At 50.5% G+C, this 18,621-nt stretch overlaps 1 protein-coding gene across 5 annotated transcripts in view; it reads left to right on the top strand.

Annotated features, from left to right (window-relative positions):
• The window catches only part of SMURF1 (SMAD specific E3 ubiquitin protein ligase 1), an 82,259-nt gene extending 67,625 nt beyond the window's left edge, over positions 1 to 14,634 (top strand). For 4 of the 5 annotated variants that reach the window (XM_080940707.1, XM_080940705.1, XM_080940706.1 and 1 more), the window contains 9 exons: positions 408 to 606; positions 2,293 to 2,396; positions 5,138 to 5,252; positions 6,781 to 6,959; positions 7,833 to 7,970; positions 8,814 to 8,934; positions 9,629 to 9,830; positions 10,643 to 10,727; positions 11,760 to 14,634. In XM_080940707.1, coding sequence (XP_080796833.1) covers positions 408 to 606; positions 2,293 to 2,396; positions 5,138 to 5,252; positions 6,781 to 6,959; positions 7,833 to 7,970; positions 8,814 to 8,934; positions 9,629 to 9,830; positions 10,643 to 10,727; positions 11,760 to 11,859 — 1,243 coding nt within the window. In that variant the 3' untranslated portion in view covers positions 11,860 to 14,634. The remainder of the gene's footprint in view (positions 1 to 407; positions 607 to 2,292; positions 2,397 to 5,137; positions 5,253 to 6,780; positions 6,960 to 7,832; positions 7,971 to 8,813; positions 8,935 to 9,628; positions 9,831 to 10,642; positions 10,728 to 11,759) is intronic. The other variant, XM_080940704.1, reaches the window with a different exon arrangement.
• The last annotated feature ends 3,987 nt before the right edge of the window (positions 14,635 to 18,621 follow it).

Raw genomic sequence — 18,621 nt, 5'->3', positions numbered from 1 at the left:
GACCCCAGTGAAGGAAAGACACTTGCCAGAACGAGAGGAAGCAGGCAAAGAAGGAACAAATGTTTCTTCTTCCACAGCCTTCATGTAGGCTGCCAACAGAGGTGCGGCCCAGATCAAAGGTGGATCTTCCCACCTTAGGGATCCAGATTTGAAATGGGCTTGTCCACTTCAAATGACGTAATTAAAAACAAGACCTCATGGTGCACCCAGCCATTTGGGTTTTAGCTCATTCCAGCTCTAGTCAAGTTGACAACCAGGAAGACCCATCGTGCAGATATATGACATCTTCTTGATTGTACCCCAGACCTATGTCAGGCTGTTGTCATTCATCTGAGCAGCCCTGTCATTAGGAGACCTGCTGCCTGCAGCTCTCTGGCCTGCCAGTCACGGCTATTTTCCCTCTGTAGCCACCAGTGTCAACTCAAGGAGCCCAGCCAGCCGCTGCAGTTGCCCAGTGAGGGCTCCGTGGAGGACGAGGAACTTCCTGCCCAGAGATATGAGAGAGATTTAGTTCAGAAGCTTAAAGTTCTCAGACATGAGCTCTCTCTTCAGCAGCCCCAAGCTGGTCACTGCCGCATAGAAGTTTCCAGAGAAGAAATATTTGAGGTAAAGAATTGTGTTTTGCAAAACCATATAGCTCCTTAGGGAAGCACGCAGGAGGTTTGTATTGAATGAGTCATGTCTGCCATCTTGGTGTTTGAAGGATCAGTTTTACTGATGTTTCTGTTGTTTAGTTTCATTGTAGTTGGATGTAGTACCACATGCTTTTTATCCCAGTACCAGGGAGGCAGGGCAGATGGGTCTGAGTTTGAGACCAGCTTGGTCTATACAGTGAGTTTTAGGACAGCCAGGGCTATACAGTGAGACCCTGTCCCCCAAATTTTTTCCCACTGTTGATATATTTGTTATACAAATAGTGTTACCCAAAGACATTTTATGTTGGCTGTCCCTCTCGCCCTGCCCCCACCCTGCGCTTTCTCCCCCTGCAGCCCTTCTGTTTTTCTAAACTTCTACAGATATGTGTATAATTTTATGTATCTATAAATCTTAGGAATTGTGATTATGAGAAACAGTTTTGGTCTTCTAAGACAAGCTTGACTTCACTCACGGTGATTGTTTCCAGTTACTTCCATTTTCCTTCAAAAGATACAGCTTACTTTTTTTTTCAAATATTAATGTATGAGTACACCGTAGCTGTTTTCAGACACACCAGAAGAGGGCATCAGATCTCATTACAGATGGTTGTGAGCCTCCATGTGGTTGCTGGGATTTGAACTCAGGACCTCTGGAAGAGCAGTCAGTGCTCTGAACCACTGAGCCATCTCTCCAGCCCCTAGAGCTTACTTTTGTGGATACAAATGCAGTGTCTGTCCACACATATTCTTTATCCCTACCCTGTTGTTGAACACCGAGGTTGGCTCGAGAACTTAGCTACTGACTGAGCTGTGATGACTTACCGTAGAGTGTGCTAGGTGCTCTCAGGTGTGTACATGGCGTGTCATAGGTGTAGTTTGTTGGAAAGCCTCCAGACTGACTTCTGTGGTGGCAGGACCACTTTGCACTCCTCTGGCTGTGTAAGGCTTCCCTTTGTCCACACACTCCACAATACTTTCTGTTTACGTAATGGGTGACATGGACTCCCCTTGTCATCTCTGTGTAGTTAGGGATGAGTCGTCTGAGATTAGTATAGTTAGCAAAGATTCTTCTCCCCTAAGGGATCAATTTTACTGATTAGTGAGATGCAGGGTTTGTCAGGACCTAGGCTCAAGCTGAGCAGAATTGTGTTTCTGTCTCTGACAACAGTTTTCAGTGCACAGTGGTTTTCAGGGCACAGAAGCTGGTGTCTCAGAGACAGTACATGGCTATTTAGCTCTGGTCTTGTCTCTGGGAAGAGGAAGGAAAGTGAGTCCTCCAGTGAGGGGCTGGGGTGTGGCTCAGTGGTAGAGCATCTGCCTAGAATCCCCCAGTGAGGGGCTGGGGTGTGGCTCAGTGGTAGAGCCCCTGCCTAGAGTCCCCCAGTGAGGGGCTGGGGTGTGGCTCAGTGGTAGAGCATCTGCCTAGAATTCCCCAGTGAGGGGCTGGGGTGTGGCTCAGTGGTAGAGCCCCTGCCTAGAATCCCCCAGTGAGGGGCTGGGGTGTGGCTCAGTGGTAGAGCCCCTGCCTAGAATCCCCAGTGAGGGGCTGGGGTGTGGCTCACTTACAGTACTTAACTAGTATGTAGCAGTATCTGGGTTCCATCCTCTGCATTCTCAAACAACCTTTTCTTTGTGAACCTGTGGTTTTGATGTGTAGGAGTCGTATCGCCAGATCATGAAGATGCGGCCAAAAGACCTGAAGAAGCGGCTGATGGTGAAGTTCCGAGGGGAGGAAGGTTTGGACTATGGCGGAGTGGCTCGGTGAGTTGCTAATTCATCTCTCTTCCCCATGAGTGGCAGTCTGCTGTAGCTGTGTATCAGGGAAGCTAAATGCTGCTGAATTTCCAAGTGTCACAGTGGAGCATGTCCTACTCTGCTGTGCCAGCATCTCCATGGGGCACCGAACCTCACCAGGTAGAAAATGTATGATGTCACTTTCTTACTTGTCATAGTCAAGATTAAACTCTCACATTCCTTCTTCATCTCATGTGTCTGAACACAAAACTCCAGGGCAGCAGTGTGGGGGTGGGGAGCGCAGGTACTTGTATCCAGGGGATCTTAGAAGATGCTGCCATTCTGGTTGGAATAGTTAAAGTAAATCTAAGAAGACTGAGAAGCTTCTTTCCTGCCCAGTTCTTTTTACTTTAGAAACAAGGCTTCTTAACTGCTGGCGATTGTTCTAAGAGGCATCTGGTATCAACAGGTGGCCAAGTTCAGGTTGCTACCTCCTGATTTCGGGACCTGGTCACAGGCAGACTCTGGGCAGCAGTGGGGAGAACTAATCCTCAGGGCTCTCTTCAGTTTTCCATGTCTGACACTCACACTCCTCTGAAACTATTGACTTACTTCACTCTGTGTGTGTGTGTGTTTTGACTGCATGTGTGTTTGTGCACTGTGGGCATGCAGTGCCTACAGAGGCCAGAAGAGAGCATTGGATTCCCCTGAGACTGGAGTTACCAGTGGTTGTGAGCTGTCGTGTGGGTTGGGAATTGAATCCAGGTAGCCTGCAAGAGCAATGAGTGCTCTTACCACTGAGCCATCTCTCCAGCCACTGTACTTCTGAATTACAGAACAGTATTTAGCCCTTTAGAATTTAAAACACTTGGTAGCCATCTCTGAGGGACCTGGTCTGTCATGACTGTCCAGCCTGGGTGTCAGCATCGCCTCCTCTGCCTCTGGAGCAGACCCTGGACACTGTCATCCCCGCCTCCTCTTTCTTGGTTTCTCCCTTGATCAGCTGTTTGTAAGTTTTCTTCTGTCTGGGCCCTGACAGTAGCTTGTGTGTGCTGAGGAGCTGAGTTTAGTTCATGGCCAGATTCCCAGTCCTAGAAGGGCTGTGATGCTGAGCTCTCGCCTTCGGAAATGGCTTCTGTGCACGGCAGTCTCCAGAGCTTACCTCCCCCTGTCTGCGTCTTCTACCTTATTTCCTCTCTCTTTCCTTCTCTGCTTTCTGCAGGATTTCCTCACCTCATCTTCCAGTGATTACAGCAGGCAGTGTTCTGAGTTGCTATGTAACGTACCAGTTTATTGAATTCCATTGTAATCAAGCATAAAATGAAGAATTAAGTGCTAAGGCATCAAGTCTTCTCACTGGAGAGCCTCCCGTCAGCCGCCTGTGTGCTGTGTAGGACTGCATTTACTCACTAGTGATCAGATCTGGGGACCTGCAGTGACCTTGGTGTGGGTGCAGGTGTACATGGCATGTTCTTAGCCCCCAGTCTCTTGATTCTTAGCCAGTCAAGGGTCACAGTGCTTAGAGAACGGCACAGGAAGCAGGCACATAGCCAAGGAGGCCCCTGGTCCTTAAAAGATGCTTGACAGAAGTACATGGCGTGGGGGGAGCTTGATTTTCTGATGGTTTCAGGCAGATGTATCTGTGTATCTTGTGTATTTCCATCCCTTTCATGCACGGATGGTTTTGGAGTGTACTACTCTCCCCTGACCTGCCTCCTTTCTCTTTGACGAGTCAGAGACTCCATACTAAAAGCTGAGCATGTCGTCCTGAGGTCTGTTCATCTGACGGTGTTGTACCCCAGCATCGTACAGCAGGGTGTCTTCTGCAATTCTGTTTCCAGCGTTTATTGTGTTTGTCTGGTTTTAGTTTTGTGTGTGTGTGTGTTATTGTTGTTTTGTTTTCAAAGAGTAAAGTGATTTAAGCATTAAAGGAACTTAGAGACTAAGTTAACTAATGCATTCCTGCCAGGCTTCTAAAACCTCTGTAATGTTTTTAGATTCATCTAAGTTTTCAAGGACCCAAGTTCAAGCCTCAGAGCCAAATAAAAGCCCAGCACCAGGCATGTGCCATAATCCTGGAGCTGGGAGGTGAGACAGGAGGATCCCGGGGGCTCGCTGACCAGCCCGCGTCCAAAAATAAGTGGAGCAGCCAAGGGCAGCAGTGAGGCAGCCTCTGCCCTTCACATGCACACATGACATCCACACGTACAAAACGTGTGGAAAATGAAGTGCTCTGTGCTTACAGTCTGAAGTAAGAATTCAGTAGGAAGTTAGAAGGACATAGTTGTTCATAAATTCTCTGTCTCCCAAGAGCTTGAAATGTTCACCTACTGAACTCTTTTTATAAAATGCTCAGAAACTCCCAACGGGCAGTGGTGGCACATACCTTTAATCCCAGCACTTGGGAGGCAGAGGGAGGCAGATCTCTGAGTTCAAGACCAGCCTGTTCTACAGAGGGAATTCCAGTACACACTCAGGACCACACAGAGAAACCCTATTTTGCAAAATGAATGAATGAATGAGCAAGCTGGAACTGGAGAGGTGGTTGGCAGTTAAGAGCACTTCCTGCTCTCTCAAAGGACCTGACCTTGGTTACCAGCATCCACATGGCAGTTCACCACGTCCTATAACTTCAGCTCCAGGGCATCTGATGCCCTCTTCTGGCCTGCTTGGGCACTGCATACATATGGCATACATTCACACACGTCCTAAAAGAGTCTGGAAATGATACTGTTTGCACATGTGAGCTGTGTTGTTATTGTTTCCAGGGAGTGGCTGTATTTGTTGTGCCATGAAATGTTGAATCCGTATTATGGACTCTTCCAGTATTCCACGGACAACATTTACACACTGCAAATCAACCCAGATTCTTCTATCAACCCTGTGAGTATCACAGTGAGGATTGAGAAATCCAGCTGTAGTTTCTAAGGCAAACCTGGGCCCCCCTCAGTTACTGGTGACTTAGAGAAGATGTTGGGGAGAGCTCAGGGAAAGTGTGGGGAGTACTGACTGGCTGAACCAGATTTCAGTCAGGAACCTGTTGTCCACAGGGGAGGGCTGTGGATCTGAGCTGCTCTGTGCTGAGTGCTTTACCCTTGAGGGGACTCTGGTGAAAGATAATGGTTTTTTGAATGTCATTTTAAGAGCTAGGTTACCAAATCCATACTCTGATCAAAACTGGAAACATCCCGTAATTAGCTCTCTTGGACTACAGATATAAGCATTCGCATGTGGTAGGTAAAAGAAAACATCTAAGGAAGTCTAAAATGGGAGTACTTCTGTGGGACCACATCCAGTGTCCCAAGCCACAGAGTTGAAATGAGGGACTATCTCTACTAGAGAATTCAAATACAAATAAACCTGTGGTTGGGAAATGGCTTAGCCACACCAGCCTAAAGAACTCTGTTCTCCTGCAGAACCCACATGGCAAGCCAGATGTGGTTGTGCAGTCACACACATTTTCCAGTCCTCAGGAGGCAGAAGCAGGCAGAGCTCTGTGAGTTAGGGGCCAGCCGTAGTGAGGTCAAGAACAGTAGTCAGAGCTATGTACAAAGACCCTGTCTTGGGCTGGAGAGATGGCTCAGTGGTTAGAGCATTAACTGCTCTTCCAGAGGTCCTGAGTTCAAATCCCAGCAACCACATGGTGGCTTATAACCATCTGTAATGGGATCTGATGCCCTCTTCTGGTGTCTGAAGACAGAGACAGTGTGTACTTATATATAATAAATAAATAAATCTTTAAAAAAAAAAAAAAAGACTGATCCTGTCTTAAAACACCAAACAAACAACAAAACCCCAGATGCCAGGTGTGGCAGTGCATGCACAGGGGAGGTGGAATTGGGTGATTGCTGGAGCTCACTGGCTGGCCAGCCTACCCTGTGAGATCCAGTTCAGTGAGTGAGACTGGCTGAAGACACTGGGCAGCACCCGAGGAGGTGATCCTCACACACCCTATACATGCGCACAGTGTGAACCTTTACCCAGCCTGGAAATTAAATCCTGACCCATTTCTGAGGTGACTGTAATTTAGAAACACACAAGCTGTCAGTCCTTAAACACCAGAACCACTCAGTTTAGGAAGAAGCACAGCCTTCTTAACTGTTAAGGTCTCCATGTTTTATTTTGTACCAGGCCCTTGCGAGCTAACAGAGTTGTCAGCGTTAGGCCAGGGTGCGGTGGTGTGAAGCTGTCCTCCCAGTATCTGAAGGCTGAGGTGGGATTGTGGAAGTGCCAATCCCACCTGAGTTAGAAGTGAGCGAAGCCGGAACTCAGTGGCAGCCTGTGCTGTCTGGCCGTGGGCAGCTGAGTATACGTTCTGTGAGGTCTAGATTTACAGGAAGCCTGTGGGAAGTGCGTGTCCTGCCTGATGTTCATCTTCCTAACATCTGCCATTCTCTGGCGCCCCCTATAGGACCATCTGTCTTACTTCCACTTTGTGGGTCGCATCATGGGCCTGGCTGTGTTCCATGGACACTACATCAACGGGGGCTTCACAGTTCCTTTCTACAAGCAGCTCCTGGGAAAACCCATCCAGCTGTCGGATCTGGAGTCAGTGGACCCGGAACTGCACAAGAGCTTGGTGTGGATTCTGTAAGTGTCACCATCCTGTCCCACAGCCCCAGAGCTCATGATGCTGTGTGTGTGTTCTTTTGGGGGCATAGGTGTGAAACTAAAGAGAGTACCAGAATTAACTATAACAACACCAGACATTGGGCTGCAATTTCAAATTAACAAACATGTAATCATTTAATTGACTTGTATCATTTTCACAAGCTGGTCTGGCTTTACAAATGCCAGTAACTTTCTGGTGGGGGATGGGTGTGGGGTGGAGGGAGAGCATACAAGCATGCACCCCTGAAATTTCTCGGGTGATCTGTAGAAGGTAAGAGAAAGTTTAAAAACAAGATTTATGTTTAGTTACCTTTGTTTCAGAGTTAATCAAAATGCTTTGCTGGGTGTCAGGGACAGGGTGGGCTATGGCTCTGCTGTACCTGTAGAAGACCCAGGCCCTGACAAGTTGGGGGTGCTGATGTGGAGTTTGGCTGGGGGTGGGGGTCCTCCTTGGCCTTGCTTGCTCCACTGTACAGGGCTGTGGGGAGTAGAGGCTTTCCTGTGGGGAAGCAGTTGTCAGAAGTAGGGCAGATAAAGAGTCAGCCTGACATTTCCAGTATTGTCTGTGGAATGGCTGCCTTTCGAGGAGAGAAGCCTTATTGTCCCGGCTGGTGTCCTTTTGACTCAGCTGCTTCTTCACAGGCCTCCTCCCAGAGGCAGCTCCCAGAGCAATTAGGCTTCATGTCCCATGGTGTCACAGGATGGCTGAGTGGTAGTCCCCAAGAGTGGTAATCATAAAGTCAGGGACAGAACTGCTGCTGTGCCTGTCAGCTGTCCTGTCCAGCATGGCGCTCTCTCCAGTCCCCTGGACTCCCTGGCATAGGCCTAACCAGCCTTCGCCTGTGTCTACAGAGAGAACGACATCACACCAGTGCTGGATCATACCTTCTGTGTGGAGCACAATGCTTTCGGGCGGATTCTTCAGCATGAACTGAAACCCAATGGCAGAAATGTGCCTGTCACTGAGGAGAACAAGAAGGAATATGTCCGGTAATGTTCAGGCTTCAGTGGGGTTGTCAGGGCCACCTCAGCTCTTAATGCAGAGGTGGCTGCCAGTGTGTGCAAGGAGCCCACTTCAGCATCTCAGTGCCAGCCCGAGGGACAGTCTTGTGTACTGGAACTGTGGGTGGGTCATACGGCCACACGTGCCCTGCAAACCCTTTTGAAATCTTGGCAGTTCTACAAGGTCTCATTAAGGCCTCAAGCTTTTTAGTGGAAAACCAGAATGGTTTGCTTTTAAACTTGCTATGAAGGCTGGGTGTAGCATGGTGCGTGGTGCACACTGTGAGCCCAGCACTTGGGAGGCTGGCACAGGAGGAATTCCAGCCATTCTGGGCTACATAGTGAGCTAATTTCCGCCTAGGCTTCCCAGAACCTTTCTCTGGATTGGGGAGAGAACAAAAGAAACTGATAAAACCAGATGGGATGGCACAGACCTCTGAGAACAAGTTCAAGACCAGCCTGGGATACATGGAACCTTGTCTCAAAAAGAGACTAGGAAGGGCTGGAGTGAGGACTCGGTGGCCGTGAGCTCTGGCTGCTCCTCCAGAGGACCAGCGCCCACATGGTGTCTAACTCCAGTCTGAACATCCAACACCCACTTCTGGCCTCCACAGGCACCAGGCACACAGATGATGCAGATATGCAGGGAAAGCAGCATATACTTAAAACAGCAGTAACTAAGTTACAACAATAATAGTTAAGGATAAGATGGGCTTGTGTCCCATCAGCAGGCTCTATATTAACTTCATATGTGCTGACACAGCACTGTGGGGACACAGTGATTTCAAGGTCCCTTCCCAACTACCTGTAATGCATGGCTTTACCTTTCAGGTTGTACGTGAATTGGAGGTTTATGAGAGGAATCGAAGCCCAGTTCTTAGCGCTTCAGAAGGGGTTTAACGAACTCATTCCCCAACACTTACTGAAGCCCTTTGACCAGAAGGAACTAGAGGTAAGTACCAGGCATCCTAGGCATCTCGGACAGTGAGGCCACAGGCAAGCCTCTGTGCAGTGAGCGTGGTGGCGAGAGAGACTGAGGGCAGCTGGATAGCCTTGTCACATGCTGAGAAGTGTCTCTCTCCTTGCCGGCAATTACTGACTAAATCTGCAGACGCAGTCCCAGGTGTCTGCCTGGGTTTGTGGGATCTCTAGCCCTTGCCTCGGACCGGGCCTCCCTCAGCCAGTCCCCCTACTCTCCACTGTGGTATTCTCAGACTGAGAGCATACGTCATGGCCTCAGACAGTGACTCACTCATCCCCTGCCAGCCCTGCCTGGTGCCAAGTGGCCTAAGCCTTCCAGATTGTTCGCATAGCCATCTGGTCGCTGTGAGACAGGGCTCTGGAGTGGAGCTTGTCTGTGAGGCGGTGAGGCTTTCCGACAAGTGGACAGTGTGCTCAGGCCCCTCGTCCCACATGGCCTGCTGAGTTCTCTAGCCGTTTCCAGTCACCCTTCCCTGGTGACAGCAAGCTCACACTCTGGGTCCGCGGTGTCAGCCGACTGCTGTGACAGACTACAGCCCGGAGCTGGCTGCTTGGTTTTGGGAGTTGTGCTGTCACAGTTTCTTGAGTTTCAGGAGTCATGGAGGAGGGCGTGGGGGCAGCGTCTTGGGCATTTAAGAGTAACCCCCGGCTGGTGCCTTCTCCAGCTCATAATCGGAGGGCTGGATAAGATCGACCTGAGCGACTGGAAGTCCAACACGCGGCTGAAGCACTGTGTGGCTGACAGCAACATCGTCAGGTGGTTCTGGCAGGCGGTGGAGACCTTCGATGAGGAGAGGCGAGCCAGGCTCCTGCAGTTTGTGACAGGATCTACGAGAGTTCCTCTCCAAGGCTTCAAGGCTCTGCAAGGTGACTGATGTGGAGTCAGGGCCATTCCTAAGGTGCTGAACAGCAAGAACTGGAATGTGGGTCACCCACCAGAGCATGATGGTGGCACTGTTCTCATGACAGACACTGAGCAGCGGGATGCCTGGCAGGTCCTGGCCGGTGTATGGTCACACTGGAGCCCCCATGGGCCAGTGGAGCCCATGCTCTCTTTTAAAATCCAGGAACAGCAGGGGCTATTGGTAGGTTCTGGTGTACACAGCCCAAGGTGGGTGTCCCCTCAGCCTTAAACAGTCTAACCCCAACCTATAGGGAAGTAGAGTCAGGTGGAAGATGCTGGAGCTTAAATACTCCAGAACTTCAACTGTGCTGACCACAAGAGACTGAGCCCACCTTCTGTCGTAGTGAACAGGACTGAAGAGACCTTGTAGGAGTGACAGCTTCCTCCCCTAGAACCCTCAACTCTCCAGTCTCCACCTTCTCTCAGCACAGGCCATGAGGAATCCTAAGCTTGGGCTTGCTGCTCCCAACACTGAGTGGGGGTGGAGCAGGGCATGTGGCCCCTCATACATCATGGCCAAGGAGGCAGCCCTCTTCCTGTCCCTGCACTGTCACCCTTTGCCCTGCAGAGAGGAGTGTGTAACACACCTATTAGTACAAAAGTGGGGGACAAACAAGTCTCTGCCTCAACTACCCCCAAAGGAGGTTCCTGGGCAGGCCACATATAGGGCTGTAAGCTCCTGGGCTTCAGAAGGCCACACCGCTACAGGGCCTCCTGGCCAGGTATTCCCAGGCTTTGTCTCTGAAGTGCAGTAACTAGAATGTTGTCTTGTAAGGCTCTACAGGCGCGGCAGGGCCCCGACTCTTCACCATCCACCTGATAGACGCCAATACAGACAACCTACCCAAGGCCCATACCTGGTAAGCTCTGCCACTGTGGGGTCGCACAGCCTTTGCGTCTTCTCCATATAACCTTAGCCCACTCTCCAGGGCCCAACAGGACAGGACCTTTGGGAATCTGATTTTGTTGTGATGTGCAGCAGTTAAGGCTAGAGCACCAGCACTTGGCTCATGGATGTCCCTTGGTTGTGTGTAACATATGTGCATGTGCCTGGCAGAAAGGGGCAACTATATTTTCTGTCTGATATGAGGCTCTACATTTCCTTCTTAGAACTTTATTGAAAGATTCTGTCTCAGGATCATTACCTCTCCTTCAGGATTCTAGTTCCCAAGGTTGATGGGATGCTACATTAAATGCTGGCTGTGACTTAATGAAGAGGTTTGAGATGAATGGTTTTTAACTATATCCCAGCTGTTGTTCACATCTGTAAGATGGGCTAATACATCCGTTCCCAGGCCCATGCGTATAAGACCTCAAGGCTGCCTCAGCATGGTGCGGCATGTGTTCCTACAGAATAGGTGTGTGGTATAGAAGCACAGCACTGTGTCCCTTCACAGTAACTGAGCATCTCTGATCTAGATGAGAGAGAGAGACAAAGAGAACGCCGCTCTGTGAGTCTGTGAGACAGTAGATGTGATGTGTCTCATTCCACAAATACTTGATCAGGTTCCCCCCGAAAATCTTGAGTGGGAAGGTTGGTATACACCCATCTTTCTAGAATTTGGTGTTCTCTTATTTTTGAGACCCAGCATGCTATAGTCGGAGATTGACTGACCCTCAATAGGAGACCTGGTGGTCACCAGTGCAGATTACAGGCAGGCTGGGGGTTCTTTCCAGTGTGGAAAAACCACACCCAGGGACAGAACAGCGAGCAGAAAGTGTGCAGGCTTAGGTATTGTAGATGTAGATGTTTTGCTGTGGGCTGACTGGAAGAAACAAACAGCCAACAAGAGCCTGTGCAGGAGCTGAAGTGTAGGTGCATCTTGTACCTACCATCAGTGTGCCTGAGGGCGGAGGCTCCCAGCACTGACTGTGCCTCTGTCCTTTTTCAGCTTTAACCGGATTGACATCCCACCCTATGAGTCCTATGAGAAGCTCTATGAGAAGCTGCTGACAGCGGTGGAGGAGACCTGTGGCTTTGCCGTGGAGTGAAGAGCAGCCAGTGGCCACAGAGTCCTGCTTACAACCGCCAGACCCAAAGCATATGGCGTCTGCACGCCTCCCGCATGGCGGGCTGAGGCCTGAGATTCCAGAAACCAAGGGAAAAGGCTCGTCTCCCTCCTCTGGAGAGGGCAGGCCAGGGGACTTTCATAGGTGGCTCCCACCCGTTTATTCCTCCTTTATTATAGTTTGCCCACTCCTCCATCACCCATCCAATAAAACACAGCCAGGTTTCGCCCTCAGCCTCCTTGGCATGGTGGGAAGGCTGTGGTGTCTCGGGAGCATTGACCCATGGTCAGGGCCAAGCTGGGCCCTGAGGGTTTGTGTGCTCTCTGTGCTAGCTCACCCTCTAATTGTAGCCTCAAAGCCCCCTTCCAAGTTCAGCAGCTGCTGGTGGCTTACTGATCTCAAATTCCAGAGGCGTCACAGGCTAGCAGCCTGTTCAGGTAGCAAGTGGGTTTCTAGGCGGGAGATAAACGCACCGTGTATGCTCGCTAGAACTCCACCGTGGCAGGGCACTGTGGGTTAAGTGTTTTCTCCTCTGAGAGGTGAAGGAATTGCAGCAGCCTTCACTGGGAGCCTGCTTGCTTCTTTCCACAGTGTCCTGGCTGAAAACAAGGTTTTTTGCACAGGGGAAAATCTTTAAAAGTACAATTTGCTGTGTTCTCTACCCAGTTTGAAACTGTCACGTCCTGGAGCTAAGCAAAGAATAACCAAAACAAGCCTCAGATCCCCCTGGCCCAGCTCTGTTCCTGTGCCCAGGGATCCAGAGGCTCCTAGCTGTCTTGAATGGACTTTTATATGGGGGTTGCTAAGAGCTAAACTAACAGAACAATTTTGTCACCACAGCCATTGGATGGAACAGCAGGAGAGGCCGCTGACGTGGGATCCCCTGATGAAGCTCCCCAGGGTTGGTGCTGTGCACAAAGCAGGGTGTGATGGGGCGTGTAGCAACAGGGTGGGGGCTTTACCTCCGTACATGGCCTTCTTCCCAGTGGCAACGGTGATGCTAACAGTTCTACTTAACTTGCTTGCTCAGTCTCTGTCTTCTGAAGAGCAAGGCCAAAGCCAGCCTAATGCATCTCTAACACCACTTCCAGTCTGCACAGGGGTCACAGGCATTGACTCTTGCAGCGGAGCAGCTGGATTCAGGCAGCTGAGCTCTGGTGGAAGGCAGGGCAGCAGCCAGGTTTCCATTTGTGGTTTTGTTGTTTTTGTTTGTGGTGGGAGCGAGAACAGGGTAATTCATTAGTAAGACATTTCATTGGTACTGGGGCTCAGGTTCAGCCACGAGTTCAAGCTGTATGGGAGATGGTCGGGAAGGTCCCGTTGGACCACTGGCTTTTGTGTTCTTTCTGTTGCTTCCCCTCAGGCTGGGGATAAGGAAGTGTGTTCCCTTCTGTTCCTGCTGCTTCTGTCCAGTGTGTTCTGAAGCAGTGCTGAGGTGATGGGGGAGTGGGTTCAGGGCACATAACACGCCCTGACCCAAGAGGTTTGTCTGGGTTGCCAGGGTTGGGGACAGAAAGAATGCTAGGAAGACATCACTGCACAAGGACAGAGCCCGCCCCACCTCCCAGGCCAGCCCGGGGCCTTATTAGTCTCTCAATTCTGCCTTGCCCCAGTAGGGCTTCTGTAATTCATCTACCTTCATGCTTCTGTGGGTGTTCGAAAACCCAGCTCCCTTGTGACTCTTGGATTCTAAGGCACAAGGAAGCCTGTGTCCTAAGTCTCAGCCAGTCCATAGGAAGCAGCCTGACCCTGCGGAATGACACTCTGGAGACAGGAAACCCTGCCTGTTGCCCTTGCACTGCTCCAGGCTGCAGTGATGAAGGAAACCAGGGTCCTGTGCTTTGGGGATGTGCTGCAGGAGTGTCGTCACATTTGTTTGTGTGGGAGGGACGGGGGCAAGCCTTAGGAGTCCCGTGTCAGATGCCCTCTGAGGAAGATCCAGAGGCTGGGCCCTCGGGCTGACTGACTTCTAACAGCGTGCCTGCATTGCCTGTGGGTTCCTCTGAGTGTCACCCCCCTCCATCTGTTAATGCGCAGCACTGTCCTGTGTCGCGGAGCGCTGCGCTTCCTGTCTGTCTACCATGGTTAGGCCCTTCTGAGGTACCAAAGGACACTGCGTGGCCGGCCCACGGCACAGCTCCTGGTTGCCCTGCTTGGGTCTGGGTGAAGCCCTTTCATGTAAGATCTCAATTGTCAGCCCTCCTACTGGCCCCACATCACCCAGAGGCTTCAGGATCCTGGCTCTCCAGGTTCCCCTCACCAGCGGCTGGCAGCCACACTCAGGGACGCAGCAGCCACTACCCTGCTCCGCAGTGCTTCAGAGAGGACGCGCCAGGCTGTGGCAGTGGTGTGGCAGCAGGTCACAGACTCTTGCTTTCTGTTAGGAGAATGCGCCACAAGATGGGATGCTGACCCTGCACTGGCTTGGCCACACGGTCAGGGTCAGGTCAGGTGGACGACGGACTGACCTGCAGAGAACACGCCGCAGCCTTCTGAAACAGTGTGGATTTTAAACTGTGTTTATAATGTATTCTTATTTATTTTGTAAGGTCCTGTTTGAAGTGCTGCTGCCCCAGTTGCTCTCCCCGTTTTTATTGCCCATGCACCTGTGAGAGTTGTACACTAATGTTCTGTTTTCTGTCAGAATCGGAAGTATTTAAAGAAATGCTCGTTCTATTTAATGCAGTTGTGGAACCAGCTGGAAACAAAACGTTGATTGTAGAGCAGGCTGGACCCGGAGGTCAGGTTCATTTTGTTATATGCAATAAACTCACAACTTTACTTTGAGTCTGTTCCTTTCATGTGGAAACCATTTTCCGGTGTATTTACTTTTATAAGCGGTAAAGTCCAGCCACCAAGAAAATGAAGCAAACCCAGAACTTTGGGGGAAAAGCCAAATGAAAATAGCAGTGCTAAGGAAACACAGTAAGGAGATTCAGTCTGTTGCCACCGCCTCGGACTCTTGGTGGCAGCATTGAGCCTTCTCTGGGGCTCTGCCCATCAACTGTTGGGTCAACATGTCCTGTGGTAACTTTGTGGACCCTTCCTACCACAGGCTTCTCATAACACTTAACAGTACATCGTGGGAAACCTGTCCCACGTGCTCACCTATGATACGATGCCATGCCTCCTCACAGGGTCCTCATACAGGAAGTGCTGTGTGGTCACAGCTGGTTCAGAACACTAAGCTCCACTCCTTTCCAGAAGGGTCTTGGCCTCTTCCGTCTCTGTGAGAATAGACTGGCTTGAGCCCGGCGACTCCCTTACAGTTGTCTCATCTGAGAAATTCGAGGTCAGGTCCCAACAGATTCTGTATCTGGTGGCAGCACCACCCCCACCATCACACTATTAGGGTTTCCTTGCTGTCCTCACAGCAGCAGTGGAGGAGCCCTCAGGTCTTTCCTGAAGGTTCTACCTTACACCCAGTCACCTCCTGGGGCCACTATTGGGATTGGGGGGGGGGGGGGCGAAAGCACAGCCTCGGGCTCTTGTGTCATCCAAGCATCCCAGAGGCTATAGCTGGCTGGGGTCACACACCATCTCTACACCTATTCTCTCCCACCTGCCAGGGAGTGCTGAGGGCGTGTTCCCAGCCAGAGCAACCTTAGGCCTGCACTCACAACTAGAGACGGTCTGGTTGCTGTGCCTGGAAAACCAGGTGACTGCAGTTGACTCATCCCCAAACCTTGGGCAAACCTGGCTGCAGGCCTCACGCCCTGGCTTTCTTGTCACCCATGGCCTACTGCATGACCAGGGTGGGTGTCTTGAGGAGGACATCCTCTACTCAGGAGAGTCAGTGGTACGCAGAATTTCCCTCTCACACTAGGCTGGGCCAGCTCCCAGTCACTGTGGGCCCCCATGGCTGCCTTCCTCAGTCCTCTCCGTTCATACTTCCTGGAGTGGCTCTAGACTCCTGCACTCCCGTTCGGTGTCAGCAGGCAGGATGTCCAGGCCCTGCCTAAGCGACCCCACGGTGTAGCCTTAGGTGCCTCAGTGACCTCTAACAGGTTCCCTTCCCACTCTACCATCCTATCCTAGTCACTGGGCCTTCTGCTACTACAGCAAGGGACACCTCTATCCACAGTGGCCTGTCCTTGCTCAGTAGTGATGACAGGTTGTGACAGTGCCGGGGGCTCCAGCAGGCCCCGGCCCCGTTCCCTTGGACAGCTATGGAAGGGTCTGTGTGGAGAGAAAAAAAATGACACCAGTTAGCTCTTACAGAAACAGTAGCACACAGGTCACCCCAGCCTGAGGGAAGTGGAGGCAGGAGGGTCAGGAATTCAAGATTATCCTTAACGTCATATGGAATTTTGTGCTAGCCTGGGTTACATTGGCACTATCTCAAAAGAAAAGAAAACCAAGTGTTGGGCCAATGAGGTGGCTGTGGGTAAAAAAGTGTTTTGCAGCACAACCTGATGACCTGAGTTTAATCCCCAGATCAGGAGAAGCACAGAATAGAAAACAGACTTGTGGGAACTCCTCTGACCTCTGTATGAATGCACACGCACACACTACAGTAGTAAGGTTTAAAATGGCCCTGAGGCATTTACTTCAGTGGCAAATATGCAGTGAGTGTTGACCTTTTAAGAAATCAGAGAGTAGGAGGCCATTAAAAGAGCTCTGGTTCTGAACAGGGAGACAGGCTCAGTAGGAAAAGCACGTGAGCACATCTGAGAAGCCACGCCCCAGGAGCCCAGTGGAAGAGAACAGATACACACAGTGCTCTGACCTCTGCACACGTGCCCATGAGCACCATGATGCCAGGTGGTGCACACCTTTCATCTCAGGAGGCAGAGACCAGCCTGGACTATATACATGAGTACTAGGCTACCCTGAGCTACATTGTGAGACTCTCTCAAAACAAAGACAAAGCTACCCTGGGCTACACAGCAAACCCTTTCAGTCCAATAAGAACAGATGGTGGGTGAGAGCTGAACTAAGGGCAGACAGGAGCTGCCCTGGCGATGCCCTCAGACACATCCAGTGCCACCCAGAAGCTCAGTTCCCGACTTAGAACCCTTTGGAAAGTCTTGAGATAACATTCTAAAGGCTCTGGTCTCAGAGAAGCCCTGTGCAGCCCAGGCTGCCCTCAGGCTGAAGGCATAGGTAAGAGGCACCAATCTCAGACCGGCTTTAGCCCACGTGTTTAGCTCAACCCTGCCAATCTCTTCAGAGCTCCCTTCCCCTGACCTGAAGTTTCTGTTTCCTCACCTAGCTGCTGCCTCCTGGGTAAGTTCCAATGGTCAGCCATGTCTTCTCCAAAGACCCCCTTGTGTTCCCTGCACTTCAGCTGATCCCAGTGTGACTGAGCTTTCATGACAGGGCTGTTGACACAGGATTCAACATGGTTGACAGCTGGAGCCTGTGTGTGTGTGTGTGTGTGTGTGTGTGTGTGTGTGTGTGTGTGTAGTAGAGGGCATGCCACAGTGTGCACTCGAGGGATTCTGGGAGGTTTGTGCAGCACCTTCACCCACTGAGCTGCCCCCAGGCTCCCTAGTAATCTCTCACACTCACCATTACATGGCTTCCGTCCTCCCTGGGTTTTACTGTTAGCAACGGCGCTGCAGCTCAGACCATATGGTACGCTTTAGAAATGGGAATGGATTTCCATCCTCTCCAACCCGAGTGGTAAGAACAGCACTTTTGGTTTGCTGCTTAATGAGTTCTTTCTCTTAGTCTGGAAACAGCGATTTCCTGTTTCTCTTCTTAGTGCTTTTATTTTCTTCATTTACTTTCATGTTGGCAGCTAAGTTCTTATCCAAAGGCTCAAATGGAAGACAAGCAAGTTACAATTCTTTGGGGCTCACTTTAAAAATACACTTTACTTAAAAGGGAATTTTATGAGGTGATTTTTCCTTTTTCCTTGCCTAGGAGGCTGGGATGCCATGGTTGCTGGTCCCTGATGCCTCAGCCTTCAGCTGAGCCCAAAGCTGGATTCAGTCTACGTTTATAGCAAACATATTTAAAGGAAATGTAGTTTGTCAATTAAAAATTACACTTTGGGGCTGAGAGATGGCTCAGGTTTAAGAACACTGGCTGCTCTTGCAAAAGAGTTAGGGTTCAGTTCTCAGCTCCCTCACGGTGGTTCACAGCACATTTAACTCCAGTTTTAGGGGATCCAACCACCTCTTCTGCCCTCTGCAGGGACCAGACACACGCGGTGAGCATACAAGCATGCAGGCAAAACACTTACGTAAAATAAATCTAATCACTGTAAAAATTAATGCCTTTGCAAACTGTAACCCCATGAAAATAATAATACATTAAAAGAAGTATGTGTAAGGTGACTTCATCCTAAGTGCGAGGACCCGAGTTCAGTCCCTATAGCCTACATAAAAATGGAGGCCATGGCAGCATCTGCCTCTAATCTCAGCACCGCTGAGGCTGGGACAGGCAGACCTCGGGGACTCACTGGCGAGGCAGCCTAGCCTTCTGAGTGAATCCCAAGCCAACGAGAGTGCCTGTGTTAAAGGTGGGTGGCGTTCCTGAGGCGTACACCTGAGGGTGATGCCCAACACTGTCTTCTGGCCTACATGTGCACACGAACCCACAACTACATTCCTGCTCCCCAAACACACGTGTATTTGTGTTTGTATACAACAAACGCCTGGAGAATGACATCAGCAATATGGTGGATGACAACATTTTAGACTTAAAAGGCCCAGACAGGGACATAAAGGACCAACTGGAGCAGACTCCAACGCCTCCCCCATGTATAACCACAGACACACAACCAAGAAGAGC

The sequence above is a fragment of the Micromys minutus genome (assembly GCF_963924665.1).
Source record: "Micromys minutus genome assembly, chromosome: 29".
Lineage (NCBI taxonomy): Eukaryota > Metazoa > Chordata > Mammalia > Rodentia > Muridae > Micromys > Micromys minutus.
The sequence above is the reverse complement of the archived record's forward strand: the minus strand, read 5'-3'. Positions and strand labels throughout refer to the sequence as shown.